This window comes from Hemicordylus capensis, chromosome 2 (genome assembly GCF_027244095.1).
Source record: "Hemicordylus capensis ecotype Gifberg chromosome 2, rHemCap1.1.pri, whole genome shotgun sequence".
In the NCBI taxonomy this organism is placed as follows: domain Eukaryota; kingdom Metazoa; phylum Chordata; class Lepidosauria; order Squamata; family Cordylidae; genus Hemicordylus; species Hemicordylus capensis.
In genome coordinates this window covers 386,392,468-386,412,044 of record NC_069658.1, presented here as the reverse complement: position 1 = coordinate 386,412,044, position 19,577 = coordinate 386,392,468, and the positions used below count along the sequence as shown (strand labels likewise).

Here is a 19,577-nt window from a genome sequence, read left to right as displayed (position 1 = left end):
TTTCCCCTTTGTTTAAAAGCATGCATCATCCTTACATAAAGGTTTAGGCTTAGATCTGCCTGTTCTGGATGGGGTTACACACCCCTTGAAAGATCAGGTATGCAGCTTGGGAGTACTTCTGGACCGAAACCCCTCCTTAGGTTTGAGGCAATGGCCAGGAGTGCTTTTTCATCAGCTTCGGCTGATATGCAAGCTAAGTCAATTTCTTGAGACAAAAAAAAAAGTAGGTACCTCAAAACAGTGGTGCATATTATTATTATTTCTTGTTTACACAGTCAGACAGGTGTTATTGACTGGTTTGTTTTATCCAGACATTGAGTCCTTCCCAAGGACCTGGGATGGCTGAATTTTATCATCAATACTGTTATTATAGATATCGTCGCAAAATATAGGCTGCTCCCAGTAAAGTTGCTTTTTGTAATTGGCTGATGGTGATTTCTGTGGCCCCTATGGTGTTGAGGTGCTCTTCAAGTTGTTTTGGAATTGCACCTAGGGTGCCAATTACCACTGGGATTATTTGGGTCTTTTTCTGCCACAGCATTTCAGTTTCAATTTGTAGATCTTTGTATTTTGTGATTTTTTCTATTTCTTTTTCTTCTATTCTGCTATCCCCTGGTATAGCTATGTCAATTATTTTAACTTGTTTTTCTTTCTTCTCGACTACAGTTATATCTGGTGTATTGTGTGGCAGATGCTTGTCTGTTTGTAGTCGGAAGTCCCATAATATTTTTGCATCTTCATTTTCTACAACTTTTTCAATTTTATGGTCCCACCAATTTTTGGCTACAGGTAGCTTGTATTTTTTGCAGATGTTCCAGTGTATCATCCCTGCTACCTTGTCATGCCTTTGTTTGTAGTCAGTCTGTGTGATCTTTTTACAACAGCTGATGAGGTGGTCCACTGTTTCATCTGTTTCTTTACAAAGGCGGCACTTGCTGTTTGTTGTTGACTTTTCGACTTTTGCTCTTATTGCATTTGTTCTTAGTGCCTGTTCTTGTGCAGCCAGTATTAAACCCTCTGTTTCTTTCTTCAAGTTGCCATTCTTAAGCCATTGCCAGGTCTTGGTGATGTCTGATTTTCCTCTTATATTGTGCAAATATTGACCATGCAGTGGCTTATTTTTCCATTTTTCTGCTCAGTTCTTGACTTGTTCTTTTTTGTAGGCCTGCTTTGTTTCACTGGTGTTGAATAGTTTCTCATTATTGACCATCTTAAGTGCATCTTCTTCACTGTCCTTGATATATTCTTCAAGGCCTCTTTTCTCCTCCTCTACTGTTTGATGGACTTGCAGCATTCCTCTTCCACCTGAGCTGTGAGGGAGGTATAGCCTATCTACATCACTGTGGGGTTGCAGAGCATGATTGATGGTCATGATTTTCCTGGTCTTATGATCTAGCGTCTCTAGCTCTGCCTGGGTCCACTCTATTATTCCTGCAGTGTATCTGATAACAGGTATAGCCCAGGTGTTTATGGCGTGTATGGTGTTCCTGCCATTGAGTTTGGACTTGAGGATTTTTCTAACTCTCCTGATGAATTCACTTCCAATTTTTCTTTTAACTTCAGCGTGTGCAATGTTATCAGCCTGGAGAATGCCCAAGTATTTGTAATGTTTTTTCTCTTCCAGGTTCTTGATGTTGCTTCCATTCGGCAGTTCTATTCCTTCTGTTTTTGTTATTTTCCCTCTGTTCATTATTAATGCAGCACACTTGTCTAGTCCAAACTCCATTGCTATATCGCTACTGAATATACGGACAGTGTGTAGCAGCGATTCAATTTCTGACTGGGACTTTCCATACAACTTCAGATCGTCCATGTACAGCAGATGGTTGATTTTACTTGATGATTTAGATGTTTGGTATCCGAGGCCTGTTTTGTTTAGTATTTGTGAAAGTGGAGTCATGGTGATTACAAACAACAGAGGGGATAGTGAGTCCCCTTGGAAAATGCCTCTTCTAATGCTAACCTGTCCAAGTGTCTCACCATTTATTGTTAACTGTGTACTCCACATGCTCATTGCTTTTTAAAATAAATATCTGAATGTTTTTGCTGACACCAGTTAAGTTTCTAAACATTTTAGTATCCATGTGTGAGGCAATGAGTTGAAGGCTTTCTTGTAGTCAATCCATGCAACACTTAGATTTGTTTTATTCTCTTGCAATTTTCTAAAATCATTTTGTCAATCAGCAGCTGGTCTTTTTTGACTCTGGTGTTCAGGCAATTTCTTTTCTGTTCAACTGGAAGCTGTTTGTTAGTTAATAAGTGTTGCATTATTTCATCTGCTATTATTCCAGTTAATAATTTGAACATGGTTGGCAGGCAGGTTATCGGTCTATAATTACTTGGAACCGCACCTTTTGCTGGGTCTTTCATGATGAGATGAGTTTTCCCAGTTGTTAGCCATTGTTCAATATCACCTCCTTGCAAAATGTGATTGAACTGTTTTGATAGTTGTTTATGAAGGCTTGTTAGGTGTTTAAGCCAAAAGCCATGCAGTTCATCGTCTCCTGGTGCAGACTAATTTTTAATTTTCTTTGCTCTTTCACTTATTAATTCTGGTGTTATTATTAGATCTTGCATTTGTTGGTTACATTTTTCAACCTGTTTCACCCAGCCTGCTTTTTTATTATAATCTATTGGATTGTCTCATAATTTTCCCCAGAATTGCACTTTCTTCTTTATTTGGTGTTTCTATGTTTCTTGTAGTTTCTCTTTCTATGTTTTGGTAGAAACGTCTCTGATTCAACTGGAATTGGAGATTCTGCCTGTGTTGTGTAATTCTGGCTTCGTATCTGCTGATCTTCTTTTACAATGCTGTTATTTGCTGCTTTATTATTTCCAGGACTTCTCTCATTTTCCTTGAATCTAGGTGGTATTTTTGGATCAGATACTGTTTGGTGTTTTCATTCTTCAGCATCTTGTCTTTCATATCTTTCAGTTTACTAGCATCTGATCTAAGCCTGGTGACTTTATTTTCTAATCTAATCTTCCATTTAGGTGATGTACTGCTTTCTTTTTTGACAGGTCCACTGATCTTATATCCGAGCTCTTCTGTTGTTATTGTTGCTGCACTGTACACTAGTTGGTTTGTTTCTTGCAAATTCTTGGTTGTTATATCTGCAAGTGTAGCATTGACATCTTTTAATGCCTGAGCAAGTTGTTTTTTGGCGACTGTTTTTAGAGCTGGAAGTCGTACCCTGGTGGTTGTTTGGTTCATGTGCTCAGTTATTTTTTGCTTTAGTTCTTGTTGCTTTTCTGTTAAATGGCATTTGGGTTTTTGAGGTGAAGGAAAAGGGGAGGTTGCCTGGTTTTGATTTTGAGACAGTTCAGCAACAGTGGCATCCTCTATTTCCAACACCTCCTCCACCTGCGCCTGTGCAACTTCTTCAGTTGGTGGTAATTCTTCTTCCATATCTTGAGCCTGTGTTGCTCTTTGCAGTTCTTCCAGCTCAACTGCTGTAAATACTTTATTTCTCATTATGAATCTTCTCTGGTCTGCTAGCCTTTGTTCTGTTATTTCTGTATCTGGATACTTCTCTTTCCAAATTTGGTACATTCTTTTTAAATAACATCTTCTAGTTGCACTAGACTTGTAATAGCAGATCATTATTTCCTTGGCATTTTTCGTATATATTTTGTTCGGTTAAGTGACGTTTCTTCCAGTAACCTTGCAGTCTCCAGCCCTGGTTGCTCAACTGAAGATCCTGAGTCCTGTTGCCCACTTGCCACCAGATGTCCAGGGACTCCAGTTCCTGGTGTGGTCCTTGTTGACCCGGGCGACGACCGATCCGGTATAGATTTATTAAAGTTACGTCTCACCATATTGTTGATGGGAGAGGCACTCTTCGTCTGGCTCCTCTGGTGAGACCTGTCCAGTATGGTTGGACCTCTGGCACAGCTCTCACCTTCCTCAGAACACGCAAGCCCCACAACCACGCCAAGGTAGTGCCTCATTGGGGGTATTATTATTATTACATTTATATCCCGCTCTTCCTCCAAGGAGCCCAGAGCAGTGTACTACATACTTGAGTTTCTCCTCACAACAACCCTGTGAAGTAGGTTAGGCTGAGAGAGAAGTGACTGGCCCAAAGTCACCCAGCTAGTCTCATGGGGATTTGAACTCGGATCTCCCCAGTCCTAGTCCAGCACTCTAGCCACTACACCACGCTGGCCCCTATATGATTTGGGGGGTTTAGCTGCTGTTTGTTTAGATTGTAAACTGCCCTGAGATTTTATATAGGGCAGTATATAAATGTGTATGATATTTGGTGAAAGACACCAGTGTACAAAGTGGTTTGACTGTGGTTATTTATTTATTTATTCGATTTCTATACCGCCCTTCCAAAAATGGCTCAGGGCAGTTTACACAGAGAAATAATAAACAAATAAGATGGCTCTCTGTCCCTAAAGGGCTCACAATCTAAAAAGAAACATGATAGGCACCAGCAACAGTCACTGGAGGTCCTGTGCTGGGGGTGGATAGGACCAGTTACTCTCCCCCTGCTAAATAAAGAGAATCACCACATTAAAAGGTGCTTCTTCACCAAGTTAGCAGGAGTTTATAGCATCACAATCAGAGAATCACATAGCTAAATGAACACAACCTTCTGAGAACATTTGTTTTTATATACTTATTCCAGAATAGAAGATATGGGATTTAATTATTATTCTGGCATAACTTCTACATGTCTTTGGGGCCATCTAGGAAAGGTTTTACATATTCAGAGCTTGCAACTTCCTCTCCAAAATGTATCCCCAACACAAACCTGTTTTGCTATCAAAACAAAGACAACTGTAGCCTTATTCACAAGTTATGTTTAATTCATGTACAGTACAGTGTATGCACACAGATATCTGTATGCATATAAATTTATCACTGTCTGCCCTCGCCAGCCTTACTGGCTCTGGCGTTCCCTCAGCGGCCAAGGCCAGAGAGGCCCCAGGCAGGGTGGCCGGCCAGGCAGAGAGTGACCAGCTGAGACACTGAGGGACCAAAGAGCAGGGCTAGAGGGGCTGGGGGAAGGGCAGGGGCGAGTGAGGGAGGAGGCAGCAGCAGACAGAGGCACAGCTGAGGGGGATGAGGGTGAGAGCAGCCTGATATGGCAGGGCGTAGGTCCAATTAGTGGGGGATTGGGATGCATCAGCTGTCAGGAGGGATTTAAGGCAGGCTCGGCCAGTGATGAGGGGCAAGGGGTGATGAGGGGTGATGTTGGAGGGCGAGTGGTGGAGGCCTTTGTAGAGAGACTGCCACAGTGACCCCAAGGAGCCTGGAGAAAGAGGACTTGGGTGAACCAAATCCCTGCTCCTCAAGGCCCTGCCTGGGGGAGGTGAGTAGGAGAAGTAAACAAGAGAACTGCGGTGGAGAGACCAGTGTCGTGACAATTACACTTTATGTTCATTGCATATATAGTAAGTCACTTCCTATATCTGAGGAAATTCCCTTTTAAAATGAGCATATGTTCAGTCATTTACACAAACATATGCAGAAACATGCATATATACAGACACATGTACGCATGTATATATCATCATGTCTGAAGAAGGCTTATATAGCTTATTCAATAGAGGGCTTAAAAAAGGTTGACTCCCCGAGGTCAAAACGTGATCCAGCATTCAAATAAACTATATGAACCCAGGAAAAGTTTTTGAAACATCTTAACTATGTTAGTTTGCTTTGTAAACTGTTAATCACAGCAAGTGGTGCCCCTCAGCTGTTATAGTCTGACAGATAGCAAAGCTCAAAATTGACTCTATGAAGAATAATTTTTAAAAATACTTAATTTCCATATATAAATGTAACAGTGCATAGTTTGTCTAACTAATTTTATTTTATGTTGAGGAATGTGCACATTTATTTGTGAGGCTAAATATCCAAATACATATATATTATTTCCACGTATTTAGGTGTCAATGTTAAAAGTTATCTGTAAACAGATTACTAAGTCTGTTACCACCAAATTGCTCCCATTATAGATATATACGTTATTTCATTCAGATTCTATCATCATACAGAACAAACCATTTAATAATGTATTCTCATGCCTCTAGCAAAGGAGACTATGGGAGTGAGTCTGTTTCCTACTTCACAGATTTCTTTTTCCTTCCAGCAATCTATTCTGTAGGGTAACTTAATCGTGGGAATTACCCAGGGGAGAGGGGGAGCAATAATTAATCCCTACATTTAAATGCCACCAAAATGTATATAACTCCCATTAGCCAATAAGATATGAAGTTTCTTTCTCCCCCCCGCCCCCCTGTAATGAGAGTTGCAAAATTATATGAACACTACTTTGTTTCTGCCTGCAGGGTATGTGTAGGCCCTGACAAACTGTGATCAGCTCACTGAAGATTTAGAGTGATTGCTACCTTTGCTGAAAAGATTAGTTGACACACCTTTCTTTAAATAAACCATGTTCTTTAGTTTCATGCAGATTTACTTCTTGAACTGTGGCACAAAGCTACTGATATGCTTTACCTTGGCTATGCTTTCAAACAAATTAAATCTCTACATCGATATCTTCCTATCTGAATACATGTATCTAAGTGTCAGTATTATTAATTGGAATGTTTTATAGCTTACTATTTCAAAATCCAGACTTTATCCTAATTATCCATAAGACAATTTAATTTCATCTGGAGGATCTGCACAGAGTCAAGCAAAACTGTAAACTGTGCAGGTGGCAAATGATTTCAAATGACTACTGGCAAGGAAGAAAACCACATGATCATGAGCAGCGTGGCTGTGTGAATTGGCCTTGGGACATATAAAAGAGAAGTATTCACCTCCTGCACACTTGGAATGGAACCTGATCCGGGTGTTCATATGCAAGGTTGCTTCCAGGTGTCTATAACCTAGGTTCCGATGGAAAACCCAACCTGTTTACCTGTGGACAAATCTGAGTTGAAGAATCATGCAGCCATTGCTGTGTCCACCAGAGGGCTCTTAAATTGCTCCATGATGCCATCAAGTAGGACTATTTAGATAGATAGATAGATAGATAGAAACACCATGTACAGTTTTACTCTTAGCTAGGCTATTCCATTAATTCTTTTTTTTTTTAATACAAAAAAGATTTTAATTTAGGACTATCATATTTTATTTGCCACACACCCCACCTCCCACTTCTGGGGTGTATGTGCTCTAGATCAAGTGTGTTTTGCTGCTTCCCTAGGGGCAGCTCCAGAATTCTACAGGCCTTAGATAACCTGAAGGTCCTTGCTCAGGGGTTCAGTTCTGAATGCCCCAAAGGGAACTATTCTCTCTGCAATGGGCCAAGACTCTGGCTTTGAGAGTGAGCAAGAGTGAGAGTGAGAGACTCTAAATGGCAATAAGCTATGACTAGTAATCTGCACCCTTCACTAGAGGCCATTCCTGAGCACTTCCAACCAAGTTGTTTTCTTAGATGAAACTTGATCTCAAACTACATTGCAATCCAAAGTAACAACAGTATAATGGTTAAACGTTGGAACCATCAAATGTCACTGAAGCCTGAGTCCCATCCCTTGAGCACATTTCTAATTTCTAAGTTATGCAGTTGAAACCCTTTATACAAAAGTCAGTTATCTCTGCAGTCTCCATTTTAATGAAACCATATTAGGTTTCATTTTAATGAAACCACATTAAAAGCCAAATGTCCATGATCTAAAAATTTTGTATTGAAATCTGCATGTGAAAACAGGGGAAATCTTTCAAATCAAGCTCTATACAAATGGCATGAAAATCTAGTGTGTTTAATATCCCCGACTTAAACAACAAAATCGACAAGCACAGCTTAGAGGAATTTACATTGAAGTTCCCATAGGCTGGTTTCTTAAAGCTTCAAAAAACATGGTTCATCTCAGGAAAATGCAAAACCCTTAACGAAAGGGGGCTTTGAAGTTCCTGAAGCTTGTCAGACCATATTTAGGGAATCTCCTCAACCCAACTGAGTCCTTTTATAACCGTGCAAGAATTCCTTCCACCAACACATTAGGGATATGCATGAATGTTTTGGCGGGACAGAGAGCAGTACCTTTAAGCAGGGCTGTCCCTAGCAGGGCTGGGGGTGAATCAGCATGTGCGAGAGCCCCATAACATTTCAAATAGATAAAGAACATACATTTTTATGTAAAACCAAGACACAAAAATATACAGTTTAACACAGCAGTGGTACACCTAGGTAATTTTGGAGCCTGGAACTAAACGGCTTTCGATCCACCCCCAACCCCCGCCCACTGCAAGTTAAGCATCATCCCCCTACACATGCACACACCCTGTGATACACACAGTATTTTTAACCCATGGGTTCTTGAAGGCACAAACAAAAATTGAACTCACAAGAAATTAATTTCTTTTATATTAAAATAACGAATCAATGTATGTGGATTTTGTTTGTAATAATTTTAATTTGTATTGTAAGCCATTTGAAGACCTTGCAGTGTAAAGGCAGAGTAGAAAATAAAAAGAAGGGAAATGAGAGAGAGGATGCAACCATTTTCCCACTGGAATAGGGGCCACTTCAGACATTACAGGACTTCTATACATGAGCTGCTGTCTAGTAGTAATTAAAACAGGTTCATGTATAGAAATTCTGTGATGTGCACAGGATTCTTTTCCATTTCAAGCTTTATTTGTGCACAAATGACCCAAAGTAAGTATGTGTGGGCAAGAAGTTAGTATAAATGTGTGCGAGCAAGCTAGTTACTTCTTTGGGCTTACTTGCAAGGCTAAATCAACATGTTATCCCAATGAAGACTTAAACACACAATGCTTGTGGTGCTTTACTGAGTAACATGAGCAAGCCTCCTCTGAACTTGCAGTCGTTTTGAAACCGAGGGAGACGACAGAGGGCAGGCGGGAGGAACAAAGGTAGCCCACAACAGAAAGCGGAGAGAGAAGCAAAGGGGGGGGGAGCAAGGGGGGGGAGCAATGCAGTCACTCATCTTTAGCCTTTGTTTCTGCTGGGAGACATGATTAAGAAATCTAGCAAGAAGATTCACAGAATGCTTGCTTTTAAAAAATAACAGTTGTTTGCTTTACCTTCATCCCCCCCTTCTTGTGAGTTAGCAGTAACAATGCAGCTCGCGCTCCCCTTTCTCGTCATCTCTCCCTTTTTGCATCCCCCCCTTCACCTTCTCTTTACCTCCTGCTGCTTACTTTATAAAATGTTGCTTCTTTTACCTTCCTTTTTCCTACCGTCCATGACAAACACACACACAGTATTTAACACATGGGTTCTTGGCAGGGGAGGGGCACACGGGCAGGAGCGGAGAGCCAATGAGGCGGCTGCTGCTGCTGTGAGAAGGCAGGGCCAGGCACAGAAGAAAGTGACTAACCCTTCCCTCCCGCTGCTGTTCGGAGAGCCAAGGCCCCCAAGTGAGCAGAGAGCAAGCCTCTCGTTGCAGCTGCAACCGCTCGCTGTTCGCTGCTGCCCACCACAGAGCCAGTCCAGGCGCAGGGCCCGGTGTGGTCACTCCAGTCACCCCGCCTTAAGGTCGGGCCTGCCTTTAAGCATGTAAAGCGGGTCCTTACCTGCTCTTCCACCACCATGCCACTTTTCTGGGCATGGTGCCACCCAGAAGTCCGTGCGTAGCCGCGGGGTTTCACCCAGCAACCTGTGCGTGGTGGCAGGATGCACATGGCAACCACACATGCGTGGCGGCCATGGGCATGGTCAGCATGGTGTTGCTGACCATGCACATTGCCACCATGCATGTGCAATCTGCATGTTAGAAAAGTAAATATAATATTTTTTTCCTCAGTGGAACTTTTCAAGAGCCCTTCAAAGTGTAGTTGTTTCTGACAAACAATATGCTGTTCAAAATATGTTGGGAGTGAGATTACTTTGGAGCTTTACTGCAATAGATAAAACTATTTTATCCGGTGCCTTCCTGAGGCTTACCTCATTGTTTGTAGGTGCTACCTGTCTTCCCCCTGCCCCTGTTAATTTAGACAACCAGTTTCCTGATGAATTGGTGATTTTTTGGAACAATCACATAGTGATTAGTGATCTACTCTCTGTTTGGTCAATGACTGTAAATAAAATTACATTACATCACATAGTGAGATCAATGTGCAACTGTAGTGTGAAAAGGGAATTCAACGTAATCAGGCAGCAAGATTTCAGGCCTCCAAAATAAGTTTATAAAAGCAAAACAGTGCCACAACCAGGTATAGTGATGGGAAAGATTTAAGGGAGGACTAGGCCTCACTTAGAACAACTGCTGGGTGCGTGGGCGGGTCTTTTCTAACAAGAGAAAAAGCCCGGGAAAATCAAAATAGAAGGACCAATCCAGAGGATTGTGCAGGAACTACAGGCACGGTCACCAGCAGAAGAAGAGGAAGCTTCGTTCTGTTTCTTTGTTCTGTCCCAAGAGTGCCCTGAGGAAGCAGCTGGCCGAGAAGCTGCCGGGGGAAATGGGAGGCCACAGCCAAGAGGATGGAGACAGCAGGAAGGCCCCTGCCTGTGAGTAATAGGATAGTAAAAGAAAGCAGTCAGACCACAGTCTTCAAACCACATATGCCTGGAAAATGGCTTGAAAATATAATCCATACATATCAACACAAATGCATATGTTGCTGGGAAAGCCACTATCTACTTACTGAAGCCATCCAATCCCGCAAGCAATTTGGTATAAAGCATGTCTTACTCTAGAACTGAATGTGTTGCCGCTTGTGGATGGTAACGGTACAGAAGAAGGCACTGATCAACGCGAAAGACTCCACCGCCTTTTCTTATATGTTCATAAAAGAACAGCAGGTCTTCTGGGGTACCCTGGAAGAAACCACACCTTGTAAAAATCAAATAGTATATTATGCTACTGTGTTCAAATGCATATAGAAATCTCTGCACTATAACTCATACACAAAGTTAGAGGATCTTTAGAAATATTTACCATGGGGAAACATGCAGTTAATTTGAAAATGGGATGTCATTGTATTATAGTGGCGTAGTCATGCCAGTACAGTTAAGATGAGGAGTGTTTTCAACATTCTGCCATTATAAGCCCTGAACATTCTATTGCTTATAAAACCAAAGAGATCCATCCAATCTCTCTGAAATCATGCACATATACTGGGTGACCAGAGACACCATCCCTCCAAATTTGGTGCAAATTCATTGTGAAATATCTGTGATATAGCCATCATAACTCATAAAAAGAGATTTCAAGGTGTCATAAACAGATGGAACAGATTGCTTGCATGCTCAAGAGCTGCCACTGCAAGTGTGCAAAGAAATGCAGAAGCAATCACATCCTTGATGCACCTTCTACAGAAGGACTTGTCCATGGAGAGCAGGTGGGCACTGCCAAGACATGACAACACCTGGCAATCAATGCAAGATGTGACACAGTAGGATGATCAACGGTTTATGGGCAGCTTCAGAATGTCCAGACCAACCTTTGAGTTCCTTGCAAGTGAAACAGAACCAGTTCTCCACTGCCAGGACACCACCATGAACGGTGTTGTGCAGAAGCGGCTGGCCATCACGCTGAACAAGTTGGCCTCTAACATGAATTGACACTCAGCAACCTGTTTGCTATAGGCATCTCCATGGCATGTGAGATTTTCCATGAAATTATTGTCCCGATGAATGAGTTGTTCCTGAAGAGTGTGTTTCAGGTGGGCAACCCGCAGAAGAGGTCATGGCAAGGTTTCAGGAGAAGGATTTTCCAGGCCTTCTGGGATGTATTGACAGATGTTGGAATTTTAGTGGCCGCCATGACAAGTATTACAGCCATAAGCACTTCTTCTGGACAGCCCTGAATATATCTCCATGAAACACTGTATAGAGTCCACCAGAGCTTGCAAGTCTGTTTTAAAACATACTAAATGTGTAGCCTGGCCCCCTTTTCAGGAGGTATCCAAGACTGGTGCAGTAGAATACATTCCAAGGGACGCAGCTTGGGGGTACTACTGGACCCGGCTCTGCTTTTGGAAGCTCAGGTGGAGGCGGTGGCCAGGGGTGCCTTTGCACGGCTTCGGCCGGTGCGCCAGCTGCGTCCCTTTCTCGAGAAGGCAGATCTGGCCACGGTTACCCACGCCTTAGTCACGTCGTGGCTGGATTACTGTAACGCGCTCTACGTGGGGCTGCCCTTGAAGAATATCCGGAAACTGCAGCTAGTGCAAAACGCGGCAGCGAGGGTGTTATCTGGAGCTGCCCGTTGGGAACATATCACCCCCATTTTGAAAGAGCTGCACTGGCTGCCGGTTCGTTTCCGGGTCCAATTCAAGGTGCTGGTTTTGACCTTTAAAGCCCTTAACGGTTTGGGCCCGGGGTATCTGAGGGACCACCTGCTCCCAAGGGTTGCTGCCCACTTGACAAGGACATCTGAGGGGGCCCTGCTCCGGGTGCCGACAATGAGGGAGGCCCGGCTTTCGTGCACTCGGGACAGGGCCTTCTCTGTTGCTGCCCCTAGACTCTGGAATGCTCTCCCGGTGGCCATTCGTTCTAACGAAAGGCGGTATAGAAATGTAAAAATAAATAAATAAAAATAAAAATTCCTGCATAGGAAAATTAACCATGAATTGGATAACCTAATTTAAAGTGTTGTCTGCAATATTCTCTTTGTTCTCTTCCATTCCTAAACAACCCTCTGCCTCATTGTCAATCTAAAATAGAATGGGTGCTTGTGTGGGGAAAAAAGTCCCCAACAGGCAGAGGTAGTATCGCCAGGTGCAAGGCATGTTCATGTGTACATGCAATAGATGTTTTAATGTCTGCTTAGTTAATTTTAGATCCTTCTCAGGAAGGCCCCATCCTGAATGCACGGGTGCACAAACTGCCTTGATACTGATGTCCAGAGCATAACTCATTCTGCACACATGTGAGAAAAAGTAGAGGGGACACTTGTGCAGTCTATCTTTAGCCACTAAAAGTGGGAAGAGAGGGGCCCAATCCTCTCTTTCTAGGGGAGGGAGGGGACCCCAAGTCCCTTCCTCTCCAACTGGGGAAGACAGTTGTCTTTCCCTAGGGAGATTAAAAGAGGACTCCCCACAAGGGGTATGCAGGATCCTCACAGCAAGAAGTGAAAAGCAATTTTTCTGGATGTTTAATTCAAACGTGGCAAGCAGATTTCCCCCAGGAAGTGTCTACTTGCTGGTTGTAGGCTATTGTCTAATAGCGGGATATGGGTTTGCACTAGGGATGTGAATAAAACGGCATTTGTGTTCCATTATGAGCCTGGAACAGAATGCAAATGCCTGGTCAAGCCAGTTGTTCTGATGGAATGACTCCGTTCTGAGTCAAAACGTCTAAACACCATTTTGGTTTGCAAAATGTCTCTCTTCTGGCCTCTGTACACTCGCGGCAGTCATTTGCATGGTGCTGCTGAGTTGTTGACAGATTTGGCTTTTTTAAAGCCAAATTTTGGGTTACGGCCCATTTGACCCACGAGTATACCCTTTAGGTGCTGACCACTGGCTGCTGCATGTGCGCAGAGACCAGAAGAGCAACATTTTCGAATCCAAAATAGTGCTCAGAACATTTTGAGAGTTCCAGCTCAGAACGGGGTCATTCTGTTCCAAGCTCAGAACGTTCCGACAGCAAATCGTTCTGCAGATCTCTAGTTTGCACTGCAATAGCTACCGGGGGAATCTCTATGACTGCCCTTTTAAATGTAGCATCCGTAATCAACACACATTAGTCCCCCCTTCTCTTTAAGTTTGGATGCTTAAAATGCAGGTCACACATCCAGACCAAAAGTGGTGGTCACATGTCTTTGCCAGGTGCCACCTTTCTGGGCAGATAACAGATCCCAGAAAAACCAGCCACAATTAATTTGCATAAGATCCACCCTAGGTCTGAGAGCAGCTGCACAGATATGACACAGCATCAATTTTTCTCTTCTCCCTCCCTCCCACCCAGCCACAAACCCAATGCCCCCTTGCCCCAACTTCTAAGTTGCTATTTTGCATCTCTCCCCTCAAACCCCATCACCATCTGGAAGTGACCTTTGTCATCCTGGGGTATCATTAATTGTGCTTGTGCATGACAGTGTAGCTTGGGAGTTCTTGCAAAGGCAGTGGCACAAGTGGTGTCCTACTAAAGGCAGGTGATCAATGCCGAAAAGGCACAATTGTACTGAGCACCCCCCCTCTAATATGGTAGGCAATCGTTGCCGCTTTACTGATGTGCTGATGCCTTGCCCACAGTCTGGTAACACAAGTGGAACAGAGCTTGTTGGGATGCAGCCTGAGCAGAACAGGAAGAGGGAGGGGTTTCTCTGCCCAAAAGCTGGAGGTTGTTAAACCACAGTTGATCAACCGTCTGTGGCATGATTATCGGCTTCACAGATTAACCACAGCTTCATCTAGCCAAGGTTTGATGCTACGTCCAAACGAGGCCTCAATTTCTATCATGTTGGAGCACCTGGAAGCTGCCTGAGGAGAAGTGATGCAACTGTATTTTGCCTTTCCTACAATGCCTGACACAGCCAAAGCTAGAAAACCACTATCAAGGCAGTGCCATTAGGAAAAAGCACAGTTTGAACACTATAGGCACCCTTTGCAATTCATATTCTCCTTACATTTGTCTCATTGCCTCACCACTGATTTTTAGAAAACACTTATAATTAGGCATGTGTTTATTTATATTATCTTGAAAACTGCTCTCCATTTCAAACTGTTATAATGTTTTCATTGTCATCAGTCCATGGTTTTATAAAATAGGCATGATGATTTTTAAAAGACTATCATTCAATATAGCATAACTCCAGTGGCTAGAATAATTTCTTCACGGGATATTAATAGACCCAGTTCTACAAACCTTTTACTGCCATACAGAAATGCCACAAATATGTAAGCCTGCTCCCTGGAAGAAATCCTGCGAACAGCAAATCTTACTGATTTCTTATTACTTTTCATAAGATTTTTGAGAAGCAGAAAGCATATTCCAACAAATTTACAGAACATAGTGCAGATTGTTCTCCTCAAAGAAACTCTCAGGAATACTGAAGCAGGCATACTTTGGGGAGTGATCATAAGCATTATTTCACAACACCGTGAGAGGTTTTTAAAAAAGTAAATTCCCCACATTTCTTAGATTGCTTCAGGATGTGACGCTCAATGTCAATCAATAGAGCATGTGACACAACCTAGCACTATTCTGCATATATTCTGATATGATGATATCAGCCATGCAACACAAATGAGTCTCTAAAAGTCTTTCCCCTTATTTCATGCAACTGAAGGTGATGACTAAACCACATCGGTTTGACTTTAGTAACACTGCAGCCATTTGAGAAAATAATTGTCAAATGTTCTCGAGATATTGTTTGTTTCTCATCATTGACTTCTCATCAAGATGCCATGTGATGGCGCTATGTAAATAAATAATGTAAATGCATTGCAGCATCATGCTGAAAGTTAACCATAAGACAACACACACATGGCAAGTGGCCAAATTAAGAATATTTCAGTGGTCAGGGGCAAGTAGCTTAGCTATTGCAAGTTATTTGAAGACTGCAGAAAATAGAAGTACTCAAATAGTACTTATGGAAGGTACTACAAGTAGTACAATAGTATTGTAGTACTGTAAGTAATACATAGTACAAATAAGTACTATGAGAGGAGAGCTGGTCTTGTGGTAGCAAGCATGACTTGTCCCCTTTGCTATGCAGAGTCCACCCTGTTTTGCATTTGAATTGGAGGCTACATGTGTGAGCACTTGAAGATATTCCCCTTAGGGGATGGGGCCACTCTGTGAAGAGAACCTGCATGCTTGCATACAGAAGGATCCAAGTTCCTTCCCTGGCATCTCCAAGATAGGGCTCAGAGAGACGCCTGCCTGTAACCTTGGAGAAGCTGCTGCCAGTCTGTGTAGACAATACTGAATGAGATGGACATATGGTCTGACTCACTATAAGGCAGCTTCCTACGTCCCTAAATAATTAAAACTTTGTGTCATCTTGCATTATCTTTCTTAGGCTTCACATTATTCAGCCATAGGTTCCATGACGTAATGGTTAGTACTCTGGACTCTGAATCCAGTATTTTGAGTTCAACTTGATGGAACCTGCGAAGCTAGTGTCATCTGCAGAAAGACCATAACTCAGTGTACAGCAACTGCTTTGCATACAGACTCTCAGACTCAAGCCCTAGCAGTTCCGGTTTTTGTCTTCCCCGCCCTTTAAATTAAAGAAGGAGGTAGTAGGTGACGGCTATCAGAAAGACCCTTAGACCCTGCAGAACTACTGCCTGAAGTACACTAGTGAGCTAGATGGATCAATGGTCTGGCTCAATCATAAAGGAAAGGAAAGGTTGTGCTGTCGAGTCAGTGTCAACTCCTGGTGACCACAGAGCCATGTGGTTTTCTTGGTAGAACACAGGAGTGGTTTACCATTGCCTTCTCCTGCGCAGTATGAGATGATGCCTTTCAGCACCTTCCTATATCGCTGCTGCCCGAAACAGGAGTTTCCATATTCTGGGAAACACACCAGCGGGGATTCAAACCAACAGCCTCCTGCTCTCTAGGCAGATTGCTACTCTAACCCCACTGCGCCATTAGGTGGCTTGGCTCAATCACAGGCAGCCTCAAATGTTCAAATGATGTACTCTCTCTTCACCACTTGGGGCTTTCCTTCCAAGAATTATATGCAAAGCAGTTAGGTCGCAGAATTTGTTAATGTAGGAGAAGCATACTATTTGAAAGCAGATTCTTTGCTGAATGCTGGTTTCTGTGTCATACTGTGAATTCAGGAGCTATAGAAAAATTAACATACCTCTTCAGTAGATAAAGTTAACGCTCCAAATCAGTGGTGGAGCATGGTCTTGCTAGCATAATGCCCAACACTTCAACACTACCATAGCTAGCCCTCCCCATTTTGAAAAATACAGTTCTAAGTAAGATTTCTCACACTAATCTAGGCCCTTTCCCTTTATGTCTCAGATGGACACCCTGTTCTCTTTTCAGAGCCAATTAAAGGGGGGGGGAATCATACAGAGACTTTCCGCCTCTAATAAGACAATTAGCCGGCAACAATTGCCCTATGTTTTAAGGCTGAGTCATGCAGTTATGTGCCATTGACCCAGACTTTGGATCTGCCAGATTACTTTTAAAAGGGTACAAGTAGAGGTCAGGGAAGAGGATGCAACACATTTTGCAAAAACTGCCTCACTGTTCCAGTCTACCCATTTGGTTATATTCCCATTTAACTTCACTACAGGACGAATGTTAAATTGTCCAGTTACATCCTCCTCCTCCTCTCCTGGTTTAACACCTGAATCATACCAAGCTAGGGAAGGCAGAGTCCTGGGAACAGAGCAAGGCAAAGTGTAGCAGTAGCAGCAGCAGCAGCAGCATCTTCTTCTTGTTTAAGCCAGAGAGAAAGTCTGACCACCTGGAAGCTTTTATAAGGACCAGCCCTTACTATATGACATGCTCTAGCCAACTACTCTTCAAGAGGATACTTTGGATGATTGGACTGGTTAGCTTGAAGTTCCCCTTCTTTGTTCAAAGCTGGGTTGCAGCACACATCCAGAAAGACAATCTGACATTACTCCTCACATTTCACGTTGAGGATCCTCTGTAGGCTCTAGTCCTGCCAGATAGTTTTGAGGGACTGTCTTCAAGCAGCTGAAATTCTGATATTTGGGATGCTATTTTCACAGGATTACATATTATTAAAATATTTATATACCACTTTTCAACAAAAAGTTCACAAAGTGGTTCTATGGAATGGGTACATCAGAGCTATCTTACTTTGGAGAAGCACAAATGTTCTGTGCAATAGCATTTTAATTCTAGGGCATTTCCTACAATTACCTGAGCAGCTATGCATTCAGTTCTGATTGGGGGGAGAGGGAGGGAGGGAGGGAGGGGGGGAGAGAGAGAGATTTTACATAGGTTTCTAAAATTTATATTAATTGGAGTATTAAATAACGCAGTGGGCTGTAAGGGATCTGTGCAGTGGGAGAAAGAAAGAAGACATAACCATCAGAAAAAGAAAAATAGAATGCCTTCTACCTACCATCTAGCTAGATTTATTCTTCCCCTGTGCCTAACTTTGTGGTGTTGCTCTGTGTCAATGGCAAAATTTAAACCTGCTTCTGTTCCTTGTGTCACGCTCCAAACCAAGTCAAATTGGCCACATGGTTCTAATTACTGAGCAGTCTGCTGCCCAAAATCACATGCCTATTTGTAGATTTATATACTGTACTTGGTGCATAAGAGGTCCACCCACCCACCCACCCCCACATCTGAAGTAATATTTTCATCAGGTTCCATAATTAAGGATATGGCAGTTTAAATACTCAACATGTATTTCAGCATCAATGGATTTTCAAAGAGCTACTTTAAAACATGTCTGTATTATCATGCCAAAATACATGTCTGTATGATCATGCCCAAAGCCAGCTCAAGATATAAGGAGATTTGAAGAGCAGTACTGACCAGCCCATCAGAGTTGAAGAGCTCTTCTGTAATACTTGCCAGTCACTCTGAATTTAACAAAAATGTAACAACAGTGTGATAGTATCAAGATTTTATGGTCTGTGGCTCTGATCAGGGATGAGGATTGATTCAGGGAGAGCAGGTTGATAAAGTCTTTAGAATCAATAGGCATATGAAGAAATGTAGAAGGAAATAAATGTACTATCTTGACCTCAAATACACTGTAAGTCAAGTATGAAGACCTGGTGTAGCATAGTGGCTAAGAGGAAGTCGCCAGTTCAAATCTCATTCCAGCTATGAACTCTCAACCTCAGTTATGCATTCCCACCTGGCAACATGGGGCTAATAATGCTGATCTACCTTACAGGACTATTGCAATGATTCCTGAACTGATTATAGAATGTGGGTTCTATAATGCTACATAAAAGCTAATGTCATTTAAAGGCCACCATAACCCCAGCCCCCAATAAAGTGCAGTTAGTTGCTGTATATTTCCATTGAATGCAAGACAACAGAGATGGGTAAGTTATATCAGGAAATTTTTCTGAACAGTTGGCTGCTTATTAGACTGCAGTCATGCCTCCCTTGGAAGCTAATGATTCTGGATACACTTCTGCTAGATATTACCCAATAAAAGATTTACTGATTCAGTGCAAGATTAAACATCATCATGTTTAAACATCATGTAGTAGAATACACAGAGTTGTTCAGTTCTGAAGTCACAGGAACTCAGACATTATGTCCAGACGTCCTGTTATCCGGTAACAAACTCTGGGCTGACCACATTTGGTGAGAACAAAGGGGAAGGAAGTGAAAACATGTAGCAAAAATGCCTGTAGAAAACAGAACTAGAAAAATTCCAGGTACCTAGGAAATTTCTGCATTTTTCATCCCCATAAGGGCTGGAACTCCATAGGTGGCTGGGGTGGGGAGTGTGTGGAGAAGATTCTGACCAGCACTGAATACAGAACCCACATTTCTCCTTGTTTTGGGAGCATGTGCAGTGAGGATCTTGCAGCTACTGTAAGAGGTAGTAGCTACAGACTGCACATTCACACATGGGCACTTTATTTCTTCACTTGCTGCTAAACTTAGAGCCTATCTGTTTGCCCCGGTTTTCCAGGGTTTTTGAATGTTTAATAGTTTTGATTTTAATTGTTAACTAGTTTTAATTGTTTTTCTTTTGTTGCAAACCGCCCTGAGTCATTT

General features: G+C 42.5%; 1 protein-coding gene across 7 annotated transcripts in view; it reads right to left on the bottom strand.

Annotated features, from left to right (window-relative positions):
* B3GNTL1 (UDP-GlcNAc:betaGal beta-1,3-N-acetylglucosaminyltransferase like 1) overlaps positions 1–19,577 on the bottom strand; it is a 334,712-nt gene that overhangs the window by 67,661 nt on the left and 247,474 nt on the right. For all 7 annotated transcript variants that reach the window (XM_053300502.1, XM_053300506.1, XM_053300504.1 and 4 more), the window contains one exon: positions 10,627–10,751. In XM_053300502.1, the coding sequence (XP_053156477.1) occupies positions 10,627–10,751 (125 nt within the window). The remainder of the gene's footprint in view (positions 1–10,626; positions 10,752–19,577) is intronic.